Source organism: Alligator mississippiensis, chromosome 1 (genome assembly GCF_030867095.1).
Source record: "Alligator mississippiensis isolate rAllMis1 chromosome 1, rAllMis1, whole genome shotgun sequence".
Lineage (NCBI taxonomy): Eukaryota > Metazoa > Chordata > Crocodylia > Alligatoridae > Alligator > Alligator mississippiensis.
Window position 1 is genome coordinate 108,663,712 of NC_081824.1, and position 18,119 is coordinate 108,681,830.

Consider the following 18,119-nt stretch of genomic DNA (forward strand, 5'->3'; position numbering starts at 1 on the left):
ACTTCTGAAAATACTATAAAAATGTCAAAAGTCAAAATCATAGTAAAGTCCAGTTTCTTTGGATTTGGAAGAAATAAGTGAGATCTTCTTTGGAGAGAGAAGTGGAGGTAATGCTTGATCATTGTGTCAACATTGATAAATGGGCTAATTAACCTATTTCAGTTATGGATTAATTAAGCTGGAAAAGTAGACTTGTTCAGCTCAGAGGGTGTCAGAACTGAAGAAGTAAAATTTGAAATGGGGTAGTTAACCCAGTCATGGGATTTCCATAGATGCTCCAGGCTGCCAAACCAAGGGTGAAGGAAATGGATGCAGAGGATGAGCCAGGCTGGGGGCTAGAGGGCTGCACTTTCAGTAGGAGAGAGGAACCAAAGACACAAAGGTCGCAAGCATTAATGGAGACATTAACTAACTATATCAATGAGATAAAGGTAAGGAAGGAAGAAGAGGGCTGGGAGCAGATGAGACATCATGAACTAAAAGTGAAAATATGACGAAGTACATGGCTACTGCCCAGACTTCCTTCTTGTCCTTTATGCGGTCTGTAACCTTTTATGTTTAGTCTGCATTGATTTTAAATCCTACTAAGATTTAATGAGAGCCATAATGTCAATATTACTTCTATGGGCATACAATCTAATTGACTTTGTTAAATGTCCTGGGTCAGATCCTAAGCCAGTATAAATTGTCATTGCTTCACTGAAGTCAAGAGATCTATGACAATTTATGCTAGCCAAGGACATGGATTCTTCCGTTTCTATTACTCGTTCTCTTGCAAAATATCTTTAGGATCCTTCAAATTATTTGCTAGAGGAGGATGCCCAATCTCCTGTTTTGTTTTGTTTTCCTTTTAACATTCTTCTTTTGTTTCATGCACCTGCATATTTTTTATATTTAACATCACATTATTTCCTTCCTATTTTATCCATCTGTTTATTTCAGCTATTTCTTTGTTCTTCTCTGCTGATCTTCAAAGACTTCTGATTCTCATATATAGGTCCATTTTAACAGACCCTGCTTGTCTTCTGGTGTACACATCCGATCTTAATAGGCCCTTTGCACTCCAACAAATTTCCAACAACTAAAGAGGAGAAACAAATATAGACTTACAAACCCACTCCAGGAGCTCACACACATTAAAGTCAGTGAAAGTTGTGACTGCGTGTAAGGCCCACGAGATCAGATCTGTAGACAGCATTTATTAATAGAAAATATGTCTCTTAGTTTGTACCATATTCCCTTGAAAAAGTTCATAGTGCTTTTGTAAACCTTATACCCAAAGAGCAGAATAATATCAGCAAGGCAAGAAAGATCTTCAGAGCCCCAAAAAGAAAAGCAAGGCACTCATTCTTAATATGGTAATGCTGTCATTTATTCCTAAAAAATTAAGGCAGGTTACTTAGAAAGAAGGTATCTCAGCTGTTGTTGACGTGCATGAATGGGCTTGTATGTGTTCACGTGTGTTACAAAAAAAACATGATTAAAGATCTGATTTGTGAAGGATGGCATGTAAAATAAAAATAAGATATAAGTGGGGGAAAATGTGTTTGATGGATAAAGTTAGGAATCGAAGCATCTGTAGTCATTCAGCTAATGAACCTTATTTTATTCATCTCATGTTACTGCTGCCAGGAGCGTAGCAGTAGTATGACACTTTTAGTGACCTTTCAGGCACAGCCAGGATAAAATGCCCAACAGAAAGGGCAGCATTTTTGCATGCTTTGAAAAACTAGCTCATAGTCCACGGGGAGCTTTTAGCAGAGTCAGGGCACCACAGGCTTTGCAGTGCTAACTGAGATGCTGCCACCATGAAGAAAATCTACTGCGAAAGAAATTACTGACACTTTCCACATTGGAGTTTATATCTTCTTACCCACCCTTTCCAGTTCACTTGCAAAGTTGTGCATAAGGAGCCACTGTACAACTTTAACAAGGGCACAATCATGTTCTCCCCACTATCATGATCTGATTATGTAAAGGGGGAGCTTCTACAGTCTGCTTCAGACAGAAATGCCTCTCCAGACCCATCTTGTTTGTCACTTCGTAGTCTGGCCTGTTTCCACTCTGAGTTTCCTTTGTTCAACAGGATAGAGACACAGACATAACAACCATGGAGAAATAATAGGCATACATTACTCTCATATGCCCACAAAATCTCCTTTAATTGCTGGGATTCTGTTTCTTAGCAATTTAGTTTAGCTTACTGGAAATAGGGTGACCACCCGTCCCTAATTCAGTGGGATAGTTATGAAATGGGAACCTCAAGTCCTGGTCCCAGGCTACATGACTCCAGGACAGCATTTGTCCTGGATTCTCAGTGTCATACAAGGATCCAGCTTTTCCGTTCCCCGTGGGAAATGGTGGGTTTCCCTTTGCAGGCTGGCAGCATTCCAGCCTGCAAGGGGCTGCTTGGGGCTGCCAGGAGTGAGACTTGGGGGGGCGGGCACCACATACATATGCACACCTGCACATATGCACGTGGCTGGGACTGCAGCCAGGCAGCATGGACAGCAGCTCCCTGCACGTAAGTCTATGTGGGAGAGAGGGAACATGGTGAGGGAGAGAGTAAGGCAGGGGCTGGGGCTGGGGACACTGCCCAGCTGGGGCAGTGCATCTGACCTGGGGTTGGGACAGGGAACAGGATGGAGCCACAGGGGGCTCATCCAGCGGGCAGGGGAGGCAATGTTCTCCATTGCTGTGCGCACTCCTGGGGAGCTCCCTCAGATTTGTTCATGGGGTGGGAGCGGATGCAGGCTGCCTGTTGCAGGCTCAGGGCTCCCTGCCCTGCTGCCCTCCCCACAGAAGCCCTGCACCACCATGGCGAGGCACCCCCTGCCTGCCTGGCAGCAGTGGTATGGAGTTGTGCCCTTAGCTGCTGCCAGGCAGGCAGGGGGTGTGCAGTCAACATGGGGCTCCTGGGGGAAGAGCAATAGGACAAGGAGCCCCAAGACCACAGCATACAGCCCACATCTGACCCCACTCCACTTGGTTTCCCAGACAATTCACTGCCATTAGGGGAGGCTGGGGGGTGGGGAGGGAGTAGACAGGCATTCTGCCAGGGGCGATGTGTGGGGGATGCACGCGGGTACACGTGCACCCCCTGAGCATGGCGGTGCACCCCCTGCAAAAAGGCACAGTCAACACTGTTGACAGTGCCTGCAGGCAGTCACTGCTCATCATCCCACTGTGACACTGCCAGTGTCATCTGTGGGCAGTCCACGATTGCCTCTGGCCGACGATGACACTGCCAGCAGTGCCTGCAGGTGGTTGCCAAACCCTGGTCAATGCTTGCCACCCTGCCCCCCCCCCCCCCCCCAACAGTACCGTCAGCATCTGCGGGAGCTCTCTGCTTACCACCGCCACGCTCCCACCACCGCCACTGTGCTCCCACCGCCACCAGCGCAGCTGTGCCACGCCAGCCACTAGGGGCATGTGCTGTTCATGCATTCTGCCTTCCCATTTTGAAATGGTGGTCACCCTAACTGGATATGGTCCTAGAAATTCCCTTCAAGATCTGTCTTCCTATATTTTTAAAACAGAGCATCTATGTCTGTGGCATTAGCAGCCTTCAGTTATTACTTAGGGCAGGGTGCAGAGCCCTATCATCCAGCCCGTGATACTACCCATGAATCTTGGACAGGCTCCACATTCAGCAAGCACCAGCACCAGCCCAAGGATACATTACATGTAGTATACAGAGACAGGGCCATCGCGCATGCTACACGCAATATCTGCAGGAAACTGGCTTCACATGCTGGATCCAGCATACATGGCAGTTAGTAGCCTGATCCAGCCTGCAGACTGGCCCTATGACAGTCATCCTGCCCGCAGGACGTAATGATTTTGATATGCTGATTTATAGGATATAGCTCACCACTACATGTGCCACTGAAAACATATACAAAATTATAGCAAGGAAAACAGATTATCAGTTGGCACTAATTTGTACCATATAAGGCTCTACTCCCAAAAGTTTACAGTCTGAATTCTGGGCAAGATTGAAAAGAAAAAAGGGAGCATTTATACAAAAAAAAATTCACTGCAATCAGTCCAGCAGTCTTTCACACACATCTTGTTATGTTGCTATGTTTGAAGAAGAGCTCACTCATTTCTTCTAAATCTGGTACATCCTTCTGCCTAATCTTGTAATAAAATCATAATCCTGTGTTTATTACGTGGGTCAGCTTCCAAAGAAATATTTATGATTTCACAAAGTTAACATAATGTTTGCATATTTAAGGATGATTGAAATACACAGGCTGTACAATGGGCTGCAAGGAAGACCTTCATTGATAATCTAAGGGGGTGAGGTTGCCATATTAATGGGATAATGTACGAGAAGGGTAGGTATATTGTGTAGAGGAGTGACTAGGAAATTGTAGATTGGAGCACTGTGTAATTATGTCAGGGAGTGAAAAGTTGTCTTGTGAAAAGTGGAGCTCTTGACCACAGTTCTTACCTCAGATGTTTAATCAGTCTTTCAGATATGCCTGATCTAAACCATTAAATGCCTTGAAGGTAAGGACTGAGTCTGATGATTTAGGGAACATACCTGTATAATTTAGGAATTGTGTGTGACATTATATACTCCCTTGATGAATCTTTTATCAAGCTACAAACTCCATTTGGACATGTAGTCATGAGCTTTCTCTGTGATCCCTTTCTCTCCATCTTGGCCAGACCCAGCACACTGGATCAGGTCCGCAGATGTAACCATCCCATGCAGGAGGTCTGGCCTGCAGATCAGCTCTGGATCACTCCTCCAACCTGAATGGTTGAGTATCACTTGGGTAGATATTAGGAAAATCTTTGTAATTTAAGGCTAATTAAACATTAGAACAGGCAAACTAGCAAGGTTGTGAAATCTCCTTCATTGGTAGTTTTAAGTAACAGAGTAGAAAAGCACTTTTCTGCGATAATCTAATCATACTTAATTCTGCTTGAATGATGGACTAGATGTCCTCCTTTACAGTCTTACATTTCTATGGTTCTGTGAACACATAAAGGAAAAGTCCAATGTGCTCCTGGTAGCCTCTATTGCTGAGGACAAACAGTAGTGTTTTGTAATAGCTGGCATTTTCTAAAAGCTGTTCACCTTATGCTTGGAGATCATTTAAAAGTTGGTTGGGTTCATGTTTAAGTATGATATATATATGTACCATATGCTTAAGTATGGCATACACTTGAGTCAAAGTTATTCATAAACATGGTTTGCTAGATCTGTTATTTAAGCTGTCCAATGTGTCTCAAAGGAGATGTGACTATACTACCTTGAAAATGATTTAAAATAAATACAGGGAGCCCATGGTGCACAGGCAGTGATGTGAATTAGAAAATAACTCCCCATTCATAAACTTCCACTGTCCAGGGAGAGATCCCATTTTCCTTTGAATTGTAAAGTCCCATTTCTAATGTGCAGATAAATTGTTCCAAGCCTCGGCTTTTGCATTTCAACTCAAATGTCAAAGCAGGGAATCAGAAACTTCTGTCTCTCAAACAAATAGGATCAATGTGCTTTCTTCTCTAGATCACTGAACCACAGTATGTCAACAAGCCTGACACAGTAATCACAGTCAGTTGCAGTGCATTCATGCCAGTAAATAAATGGTTTGCAGTATTTGTAATATCTGAATAAAATGTAATTTTTATACTCCAGTGAGGTGGTCTATTTGAGCAAAATGTGATGTGATATATAATTTTCCCTTGTGGAGAGAGAGATTTTATATATCCAGCATTGTCTCTTGCTGATGAATTATAAAATCATTATCCAGAAGATACTGCCTTTTATCCATTTTTTAACTTTTTTTTTTGCTATCTCCACAACTAGTCAATCTAATAGATTATTCCTGAGTCTCTCCAAAGTAGTCTGTGTGGAAACTTGATGGTAGTTACTATCTCTTCTGAAAAGATGCTGTTAATGAAAGCAATTTTTCCCTTTCAGTTGATTTCATAGGTGGATTTGATTCTTACGGCTATCAAGGCCCACAGAAGACATCTCATTTACAGCTACAGCCCATGTATATGTAAGTACTAAACTTCTGAGATATTCTGTGGAATGCCAAGTAGATATTAAAGGATCATCAAGCTGAAAGATGAGGTGACTTAGAAATTCAGGATTGGCAGAGCCATTTGTTCAAAGACAGAATTCTAGCTATACACTTTGATTCTAAAATTACCCTTTTGTTGCATCATGATTATTTCTTACGGTAGTATACAATGCATCACACTTGTTTAAAAAACAATGAGGTCCTGACCTGGATTTTATTTAACCCTCACTCAGGAAAATTCCCAGTTGAAGTCAGTCAGATTTGCTTGGGTAAGGACTAGAAAAAATCTGGCTAAGGCTTTGGCTCATCAGTGTTTAGTCTGGTTTAGCACAGATTTAGAAACTAGTTCATTTAGCAACACGTCTGCCATTAGTATTAATAGAACATCAATTCACTGAGGCACTCTGCTTTGTCTGCTATTGCCTTTTTCTTTTTTAAATTTCAATGGCACATTGCCTTGAAATCAGCTTGAATAGAATACTGCATTTTAACTGTGCTGTGAGCGCTACAGTTCTATCTACTGCCTAGAAATAGAATACGATGATATTTTGGGATTAAATAGAAAATAAAATGTCAGCACATGCATGTGATTGGAGCAGATTCATGGAAGAGTTCATGCCCATCCTTAGATTGCAGCACAGAACTGATTTACAAACATCATCTGTATCAGTGCCAAGCAGAAAACAAGGGACAGATTCATTATCGCCCTAAGGAGTCCTGCCTCTCAACGTACCATACAGTTTTCACCTATTGTATTTTGGATTTTGTTTAATAAAACCAGCTCATTAAGGGACTGTACAGCATGTGTCAGCTCACAAGAGGGCATCATTTACTTTGTCCTTTCTCTGTCCCAGTCACTTGTTTTGAAGGAGAGAACTAAATATAGATAAAGAGCATCAATTCTGTCATGATCTCCATTCAGACCGTAATGTCACATCAATGGAAACATTAAACTAAACCTTTAATCCCTTAAAGTAAATCTGCTGATGAATTAGCAGCCCAAATTATTTATGTTGTGCTGGTATTTACTTTTTATTGGTTGTGAACCCTATGTTAGAGGGTGCTTAGGACCTGGCCTTTGGGATGCATGGTAGCTGTTGTTTATTATGTCTTAAATTACACTAGTGCATAATGCCAATGCCAGCCTAACTTCAGCTTCCCATCTGTCTGCACTCAAATAAAAATTTTTCACCTGCACTCTTGGCAAGAGTGTTGTACATTTAGAAAATGTTATTTCCTTCCTTGTACCATGTGTGGTTCATAGGTACTTAGAACAATTCTAATCCTATTTCTCTCTCCGTTTACTATACCTTGCCATCAACATATGGAGCCCTCTAGCTGAGATATTATCCCATTCTCTTTATGTTCTCGGTGTTTCTCCTTTAAGAACAGTTGATTGCATTTACAGAGCCTCCTACCACTGACAGGAAAGAAAGCTGGAGCTATAGAGAGAAGCCAAAATAAATTTCTAAGCTTGTAGCTGAGACAAAGAAACAAATGATGAACCTTAAAAAAGGAATTCTCTTTTATTTCAGTGCTGCTTTCTTACTAGAGTCTAGGTCATTTCACTGCTCATTGTGAGACAGATATCAGTAACTTAATGATATATCCAGTAAACCCACAAAAGGCACACTGTCATGTCGCAGTGACAATCAAAGACGCTTAGCATTTCCTTTTCACTGTACAATGTGCGATTAGAGGACTACGCAATTCTTACACTCTGTTGTGTTTAACCATCTTTGACAGTATGTGGCAACAGCCTTATATTGCATAAAGCTAAAACAGCCTAGGAACACATGCTTACATATACTGAAGTAACATATTGCCTTCTGCTCTGATTGTTAGATGATAATAGAGTGATACATTCAGATTTCAGCTTGTAGCACTCTTTACAGCAGAAAATCTTGATGAAAATCACAACTTGGAAATGATAACAATAGACTGCCTTACCACTTTGTGTCTTTTGCTGCCCCATTTTCCATTGAAGAACATCATCCTATTTGCCCCATATTATTAGCCCTTGTGGGGGGAGAACTTTTTAAAAATCTGGACTTCACCCTAGGGTTTATTACTAAAGAATTTTGTGCTTCACAAACACTCGATACCCTTAGGAGGCAGAACAAAGATCTGCAGGGATTATTAAATACAAGTAACTAGAATACAAGAGGGGAAGAGACAACCTAGGGTCACTGCATCTAGTCTGCCGATACCACAGGTACTCGGGAAATCTAACTGCATTCACAAGCTCCATCTTAAAACTAGCTTGATTTTTTTGCCCCTCCAATGACTGTTCCAGAACCTCATTACTCTGATGGTTGGAAACCCTCATCTAAATTGCCAGTCTGAATTTCTTCATAGCTAGTTTATTCCCCTTGGTTCTTGGGCCCACCTTGTCCTTGAGCTTAAATAGGTCTGTCTCCTTCCCTGCTGTTTGCCCTCCTGATGTATTTACAGAGAACAATCACATCCCCTTTCAGCCTTCCTTTTTGCTAGGCTAAACAATCCAATTTCCTCTAACTTTCTGTCAAAAGAAGGGCTCTCCATTCCCTTGACCATCCTAGTAGCCCTTGTCTGCACCTGTTCCAGTCTGAATTCTTCTTTCTTGACAATGGGTGGCTGGAATTGTACATAGTATTCCAGATGAGGACTTATCACCGTGTTGTACAATGGCAAGAATACATCTCTACCAGAAATGCCTCACATGTCAGTGAAATGCATCCACCATTCAGCTGGAGTGTAGCAGCTTTTAAACAAGACACAGAGGGTCTATACAAAAGTACAGTGAGAAAAGGGAAGAAGAACAGTGAGTTCGGCTGAAGCTGCAGGGGAAAATTTAGCTAGACAGAACATCATTACCTAAAGTCAGAGTGTGGTCTGCACATGGGGGTTACTGTGCAGATGAAATGTTGATGTGGGCAACTACATCCCCCTCCCACCTAAACTGAAATCGAACACAAACCATAGGTCCTTTATTGACTTTTTATGAAAGCATCACAGTTTCACTTAATATTATGCTGGATCCTAGGCTCAGCACTGAATGACATCACCTATTGAATCAGCAGCTCCAGTACTGTTACCTCTGAGGGGTTCTTTTGGCACTGTGGTATTAATCCATCCCACTGCTGCTTAGTTTCTGAAATCTTCCAGCATGACAGTGCGGTACTTCCTGCCCATACAGATTTAATCAGATCCCATTCCTCAAAGCATAAGTTGATAGCTGGCAGGAATTGACTAAATACATGAGACCAGACCAGTCCCAGGTCAAGGAATCCCTTGGGCAGTGCAAAACTTCCACATGGCCTCCAGAGCAAGAAAATTTCCTAACAGAGAGGGGGTGTGACCTTAGCGTTCTTACATCTGATGCCTTCAGGCTGCTGGAGTGGCCCCTTGGAACTGTGGGCAGAAGGACATCAATAAAAAAGAGTGTTGTGAGGTTGCTTTAGTTTATGCAAAGGAACAGAAATAGGGTACCCACTGATGTATCCCCAGAATACAGAACATCCCCTTGGTGAGAGGCAAAACCACCAGCCCCCTTGGCTAATCAATGGTGAGGGGCAGGGCCACCAGGCCCCTTGGCCAAGCATCAGCAGGGCCCAGGACCACCACAAAAAGGACACCTCCCTTCCTCCCTGGCTGGCTGGCAACCCTGCTCCTCTTGGCTATGCACTACCCTACCTCCTGGCATAGCCTATAGAACCCAAGGACAAATGGTTGACATATATTTCCACCAATAAAGTGAAAAAAGGACTTTTTGCAGCCCATTCCTCATTCAGAATGGGGACAAAGGGTTTAGAAACAGGATGGTACGATACAAAATAGGACCAATGGCCACCCTAAATAGAAAGGAAATTTAGCACCATCTTCACACTCTCTTCCCTTCCGTATCACACTGAAAGCAGCTTAGCTGGACTGGACTAGATGCACTGTGAGCTACTGAAACATTGTTTTTATGCAGAGATCTGGCTTTTCTATGATGTGCTAGTTATGAGCAACCACTAGAAGCAAAATAAGCATTATAATTACATCACCATAGCAAGGTAGGGACCCAGATATATGAGGCACTGTAGAGAGACAAAGAAGAACATCTAGTCTCTATTTGAAAGAACTTCCTAAGACAATAGCAACTTTCAAGGATCTGAGCTGATGTCCGGCCACTCCTGTGCAATGCCCATAAGTCTTTTTGAAATGCAAATTCAAAAAGCATGGTTTTCTATCAGGAGTGAGGAGATTCTCCCACATATTGAAATGTTTTGCCCATATCAAGCAACACCACAAACCTTAATGACACCTATGAAGTCCTCGGGTATCCATCAGCCTCCATTGGCATGCTGTTCCCAAGGATGAATTCAGTTATCGTGATGAGAGAATGATATAAACGCAGATGTTTAATTCTGTCCTGGTTAGATTGGTTTAATTCAAAGTGATTTCAACCAGAAAGCTTCACCTTCTTCTGCATTTTCGTTGTTCTGTGAAAGGGGTTAGCAAGGTACAGCCCAAGAGCCAAATCTGCAGAGCTAGAGGACTGGGTAGTGAGGAGGTATAAAGGGGTCAGGCACCAGGAAGCCACGCTCCCACCACTGACACTTCTCCATCCCACCCTCCTGCTCCTTCTCCTGCAACTGCAGCTTGGGCACAGCTTTCAGCTAGTGAGGAGCTGTGCTGGGGCCAGGCAGCTTCCAGCTACACCCATGCCACTGCTAGGAGGCTGGGGAAGGCAGCAAGACATTTCCAGCTGCCCAGCCCTGGCACAGCTCCCTGCTAGCTGGAACCTGCTCCAGCACCACCACTGGGGAGAAGCAGCAGCAATGTGAGCACAGGTCCCAGCAGGCTGTCCCCAGTGCAGGGGCAGACAAATCACCCTAATGCTGATGTACTGCCACAGTCCCCCCAGCCCATGTCAGACCAGAGCCGGGTTTTTCCATCCCATGGCTTATAGAGGTTGCTGGAAGCTGTTTTAGGGAAAGGTGGATTCTCACTGCCTGGTGACCACTGAAACATGTTGATTTTTTGCTAAATGTAGTTGTTATGCTAATTTTTGGTATTTCCTTTTGCTATCTAGAAGGACATGCTATATCTATGCACATTTAAAAATCAGAATCTAAATTATTTTTACATTTTTATGTTAGAACAATTCTTTTTTTACTGAAAGATTATTAATCTTTTACTCATCTGTGTTAAGTTTTATTTGTACAGGTACTGAAATGTCATTGAAGTGCACAAAAACATTTCTTATTAATTAAGTGAATCTACTTTAAATGACCTCTAGGTATATTAGAAAAATGGTTTACCAAACCAAGTTTGGAACTAACAAACTCATTTGAGAAAAGCATTACCTAAAGCTAATGGGCTTAACGAATTGTTTCTGGTTACCACATTATTAAAGATATCAGAATTAGTAAATCTCATCCTCTCTTACCTAATTTTTATTCATGTATAGTAAGAGGGAAAACAAGTTTTCCTGTTCTCTCAATTTCCTGTCAGTTTCTCAACATTGAATAAACTGGTCATTGCACTGAATCAGTTGAGCAAACTGAAATAAGAAAGTACCTAGAGATATAACCAGTGACTTTCACCAGTTCAATGGTTTGTCTTTCTTTAAAACCTCAGTACAAAGCATATACCATTTAATATTTTTAACTTTATGTCAGTAATTTCATTAGATTTAAAAATAGATTATTGGTCTTAACATTGGTTGTCCTCATTTCAAATTTAAATTTAAGTGGATTTATTTTTAAAAGAAAAATATATTTCATTTAAATTTAAAAAAACCAATTTTAATTAAAAACATGATCAGCTTTCTCCTCCCCTCTCACTTCCCTGTTTGTGGTATGCATATGTTGCAGGGAGGAGGGTTAAGTACTAACAATGTGTCCTGTGGGAAGGGTGATGGCAAAGCAGGAAAGGTGTAGCAAAAGCTCCAGAAGCATGAATTTGAGCCTCGCTCTAGACTTGTGCTGCTGTTTCCCCCTAAGTGATAAAGTTGTAAGTGGCTACCTGGTCATTTGAGCTGGAGAGTCAACAAACACTAGCTACATCACTCCCTTGTGTGCCATTTGGCTACAGACCCTGGTGTGCTTTAACCACAGTAGCCTAATGGGCCATTTAGGTTGTGGGAGACCCTTGACCTTTTTTAATTAACTAACTTTATGCTGTTTAAGATGCAAAGCACATACTATTACTTGCCTTCAGAGAGACCATAACAGGACTGCTGTCCCCGAACGTCACTCTAATCTGATACTTCTGATACCCCAAGGAGCAGTTTCTTGGCATCCAGCCTTAAGGAAGCCAACACCCATTTTTAAGTAATGCGACAAGAGCATGGCAAGAGGAGGGCAAATAATTGTCAGGAAGTGGTTCTGCTATCACGGGAAGGGACTAACACTTCAAGTAGCTCTGTGACACACAATTCACCGTGAGACAACAGAAAAATTGTTGCATAGTTTCAGAAAGAGATCAGTGCTCTTTAAAACTCTGGGCAGGACAAAGAGAGGGAGGGAGGTTCAAGTAAACAAAAAGAGAGATTTTTGCTTATGTTTTTCACAAGAACATGTTTGTTCAAAAGAAGAAAAAGTGAAGCAAAAAACGTGCTTTTCTAATGCTGATACCTAATGTACTGGAGTTGTTCAAGAACAGACTATCTTTGAGCAAAAAATTCCCAGTTGTTCTCTAAAGTCTATGAGTCCTTTGGTTGTTTGCCATATATATATATATATATATATATATATATATATATATATATATGTGGCCCACATATATATATAGGCCATTTGTGCATATTCATGATACACAGAAATACTGATGGGCTTTGCTTTTTGATTACATGTGGTTTATTTTATGGCAGTGCCAAGCTATGAAATTTAAGTCCAGACCCAAAATTTGCCAGAGATTAAGGAAATTGAGACACAGGGATCTGGTTTGGTTTATTCTAGTTTCCTCATTTGGTCTTATTTCCTGTTTCCACTTTTCACATCTCTGCCATATTTGTACATTCAGTCTGATTGCAATACTCTCCTAGCCCAGTACTGTGGCTGTATGTCCAGATGACTGAATACTATTTTTTACATACATTAGATCAAAAAACTGTGGTGAATTGCCCGTTTTGCCATTCATATAATCTGAAAATCAGATGCCAACAAGACATAGAACCAGCTGGCAGAATACAGCCACTGTATTGCAGCTATTTTGATTTTCATTGTTGTCCTGTAATATGATGTTTCTTTCCGCTGAAATTCCTAATTTAGGACCTGCAGCTCTGTAATTTAAATAACATGAGCGAAGTTTCACTGAAGTTTCACATTCAAAATTGTTATAGCGATTAATAACAAGAGACTCTGTATTCTAGACTAGAGGAGTAGATTTTAATACTGCAGGCTTAGCCATAGGGTTCTCAGCTAGGACCTTGCACAGTTGCTTTGTAAGTGACTTAACCAAACACCTGTTTTTTGGCTCCTCTGTTCTGTGTACCAATTCATAGCCTGTTATAAAGGCAGCAGCATTGTGCTGAATTACTACTGCTCAGGTCCTCCAAGGCCAACAGGCTGAGAGAATTACATAATGAAATAGTGCTACCTGGAATTGTTTTGAGAACCTGTATCAATAATTCGATGATGTTTCCCCGTGATGACACTGTCATACCTTTCTTCCTACTCTCACATGTATATACAGACTGTCTGACCATAAAAACTGGAGAGATTAAAGCAGTAGAGCAGAGCTCCATATCCAGAAGGGTGTTTTGGAAAGGTTATCTAAACAAGTTTGGGGCAGAGTGGGTGAAGTGTACCAGTCTATCTCCTGGCTAATTATAAATATCATTTTTCTTATCTCTCCCCTTTAGGTCAAAGTAATTATGGTAACTTCTGTGTGGGGGATGAAGGACCTGGCAAAAACTCTTGTTTCAGAATGGCTCCCCGTGTTCTACAAAGAGCAAAAAAAGAAAGAAAGAAAGAAACTTTGTGTTAAAAACTGAGTGTACACTGAGACAAAAGACAAAGGGAGCATTCGGCCTCTCTTTCTAACAAGTACAGACAAAGATGCACTGGATACCCCTATCTTGGATTTCCTGAATACACAGACGTAACTGTCAGGCTTTTGGAAGGTGCAACAAGAGAAGCATTGGTGCCATCTCCTGGCCATTACCCTACCTTTACCACCTTCATCCCTGCCTAGCTGAATTATGAAATGAACTTGTCCAGTTCAGTTCTTTCTGAGACCCTTTCAAACTCCTAGTAGCATCAAATCCCCTTAGTCAATATAATACTAAAAATACCATGATGACCTTGTAACAGAAGTCAATAGACAGCAAGTTGTTTGCCCTAAAGGCTGTACAGTACATACTTGCCTTAACCCAACTAAGCTGCACATCAGAGAAACTCAGTGCAGGCTTTCTGAAGTAACTTCCTTTAGGCTCAACATGCTGCTGTTAATTCTGAAAGATTTCTAAGTCAGTGAGTTTCTTTTCTTTTCTTTTCTTTTCTTTTCTTTTCTTTTCTTTTCTTTTCCGTGTCAGGGAATAAAACTCTGTTGCACACAAGCTCCAGAGTGACTGAGTAAGAAAACTGCCAGCTGTCAGAGAAGTGCTTTACTATTGAGCCTCCACAGTGGTCAAGAAAACACTTTATAACAGTGAAAAAAGAGAGCTCTTTTGGGGGCTGGGGGCTGGGAAAGGGATAAAGGGAATCTCTCAATAAACTAATAAGTGAACCTACTGGAAATAAGCAGAAGAAACAGTGCTTCTTACCCCACTGTTTGTATTTATCGCACTGTAGGTGCTTTTATAACTAACTGAAAATATGTCTTTTACTAATGACAGAGACATCTTCAGATTTCTATCAACAGAGGCCAACTGAATATGTATTAACTATGTTTACTCTTTTATATCTAATTTCAACTGAAAAATCGTATGTAAGTGAGCATTTTTTTCTAACTGCACCATAGGGATCTATCTATATATTTTTTTTGTTTCGATTGGGGTAGGGGGGGAGGGTCTAGCTGCGTTGGTGAAATATTGGAGAACTTTTTGTGGTATATTTGGGGGATCTGTTGTGTGTTAGAATGTGTATTTTATCTTCCTGTATTACTGTGGCTGAAACAAAAACTGTGCTGTTATGTAGTCGGCAACAAGATGCCTTTGGGAATTTTACTAGTAGGTCAATGTGTATATGAAATACTCTGAAATCCTAGAAAGTTTGTTCTGTTCTGAATTTGATCTGTATTTTCAAGCACTTAGACGGCTTTCATTAGGAAAAAAAATATTTTGCTCAGGCTTTTCAGGAACTTGGATTGTCATTGTTTCTTTCTTCAACACCTGCATCAACAAATGCACACACCTGCCACACGCAGCTGAGAACCACGTGTACCTGAGAGCACGAGTGAAGTCTGGTGCTTGGAAAAGCTCAAGGCATCACCTGGTGACTCTTTTCCTAGCTCCCCATGACTTCCAAGTTACATTAACATATGTGCTAAGTTTACTTACCCATTTTTTATAGAAATCGATACCCTTTGCTGTGTTTGCATGGATGTACTGTAATGTGTCACATACAATAACTCTGTATAATGACAGAGAAGCAGGCATTCACCACTGAAAATACAATGCAAGACAGGTTCAGGAAATATACATAGATTTATTCAGTTATAAATGTGTGTGTACGTGTTTGTGCATGCACGTGTGTATATGTGTGTACACATCTGTATGTATGCATGATACACACACATGTATAGAAGAAAATAGCACACTGGAATGGATTGGACATGAAGCCAGGAATTTGAGTTCTAATCAGTAGTATAATTAGCAATGGGCAAGGAAGGCATGAACCCTGGATGCTTAACTAAGCAGGAACTCTGGAACAGAGGCAGGGGACCCAAGACTTTGACAGCTGTGGCCCACAGCAGCATGGAGCAGTGGATGTAGGTTCATGAGAGGTAGTGGAGGGACAGGAGAGGGAGTCTGCCACTGAATTTGGCATTTTATATTGTTGCTTAGCATGGCATTTAGCAGCACCCTCCAACCCTCTGCTTGTACCCCCAAGCTGTTGTGTTATGATCACTAACTCCCACTTCACGCCAATGTAGACCATGGCTTCTGAAGAGTCCCTGCCTCTGTTCCAGAGCTGCTCCTGCCTCAGAGTCAAGCCTCTGCTCCCCAGGGTGACAAAAATACTAGTCATTCCTCTGATTCTAATCCTAGTTCCTGTCACTGACTTTCTCTGTGATCTTAAGCAAGTCCCTTTGGCTCTGAACCTGAAAACGTTTAAGTCTGCTGGATTGGATCATTAATCAAAAATGTTCCAACCTGAATACCAATAGTTATTTCTTAAATCTGTATTTAGTAGGACTGGATTCCATTCTGCAGGAATTTGGACACCTCCATTTTTTCCTTCTGAATCAGGAGGAAGGTGTGAAATTCCCTGTCAAATTAAATTTCTGTTATATATTGTTCCAAGCCCATTGAAACATTTCATTTTGATAATGATACTATATATATATATATATATATATATATATATATATACACACACACACACACACACACACACACATATATATATATATATATATGTATGTATGTATTCAGTATTTATATTGAAAAAAAACAAACCATGAAACCTGGGAGGAAAACCATTGAAAAGAAAAAGTGAAGAAAAAATTCTCAAGTTTTTCCCCATAGAAAATTTCCTGTAAATTACAAATCTATGAAATTGAAATTTTTGAAGGAAAACAGTACTTCAAAAATTTTTTATCTATGGTGTGTGTTTCAACATAGATTTTAACCAGTTGTAATATTTAGGTACCTAAACAATGGCTTGCTTTTGAAAAAAAAGAATAAACACTCACGTCTGGCATTATCCAGCATTTTTGAAAGTCAAGCAATACATTTTGGTGCCTATATTTGGATTTAGGGTCCTAACTTTAGGAGTTTGGTGTTCTCTCTGTATCACTTTCCTTGACTATAAAATAGGTATAATAATACTTGCCACAAACTCATTGTGAGGATTAATTAGTTTGTGCAGCACTTAGAAATTATAAAGCAATTATAAGTGCTAAGTCTTACTATAATCAATAGATAGCGTGTGTATTTATATGTTGTTTATAGAGATATATATGTGCAAGATACATATATGCACGCTTGCATACACACATACACACACATAAAATCAGTATTCATGTCCCTGCTTAAGTTACAGTTAAAGCACCACTGTAAATTATTTCAAGATTGTTGACTACTAAATGAAATTATTAGTGGGCAGATTGATTTTAGAAGCTGTTTAGAGCACAGTAGTGTGAGAATATCTGGATGACATTTTTGATTTGTACAGCGGTATCCTCCTCCAAATCCAGTAAAAAATGTTATTTTTCTAGACTGGGCTTTTGTTATAACCTAAATATTTAGAAGGCAAGAGTTATAATCCAAATGTGTGGGTTTTTTCCTTTCTTTTTTGGGTTTTTTTGTTTTGGCATTTGTTAATTCTGAATGTATTTTTAACAAAAGTGATCTTTTTGACTTACTAGTGTAATTTGCATTTAAAAATAAATGGAAAAAATATAGGTTTCCAAGCTATTCATGGCCCCCTGCTGCTATTCACAACTTGCAGGAAACTTAGAATTACATTTCCTGGCTGAGCAACAATATAGAATGAAGAAGCCTATTAAATTTACACGACAACAATCCTGATCTGTGCAGTGCATGGATGTGTCAGCGCTGAATAGAAATTGCCAGGTCACGACATCATTTTAACTCAGTCATAGGTAACACGTATTTTCATTATCTACTGACACTAAAAGGTTTCTTTTACAAGGCTGGCTGCAATAGACTCGTCATTTAGAAAATGTCTTTTTTATTTTGCCCACTCATCAGGAATTTTAAGCCTATGATAGGTTTACAGTTGCCAACAGTGTTAAGTACTGTATAAGTAATTCTTGTTAAGAGAGAGCTGGGTAATATGGATTTTTCTACTACATCTGTTTTTTCAAACATCCGTTCATTGCCCGCATAGTAAAATAACACAATAAATGAAAATCTAACTTAAGCAACCTCTTCCAGGGACTCTCAAACGTTATTTTTAACAGGGGTTGCTT

The 18,119-nt window shown here is 40.6% G+C and overlaps 1 protein-coding gene across 5 annotated transcripts in view; it reads left to right on the plus strand.

Moving 5' to 3' along the window:
- NKAIN2 (sodium/potassium transporting ATPase interacting 2) overlaps positions 1-17,601 on the plus strand; it is a 981,240-nt gene extending 963,639 nt beyond the window's left edge. For 3 of the 5 annotated variants that reach the window (XM_019479579.2, XM_059733453.1, XM_059733458.1), the window contains 2 exons: positions 5,942-6,023; positions 13,882-17,601. In XM_019479579.2, the coding sequence (XP_019335124.1) occupies positions 5,942-6,023; positions 13,882-13,891 (92 nt within the window). In that variant the 3' untranslated portion in view covers positions 13,892-17,601. Of the gene's footprint in view, positions 1-5,941; positions 6,028-13,881 lie in introns of those variants that run through there. The other 2 variants (XM_059733455.1, XM_059733462.1) reach the window with 1 other exon arrangement.
- Positions 17,602-18,119: the final 518 nt, after the last annotated feature.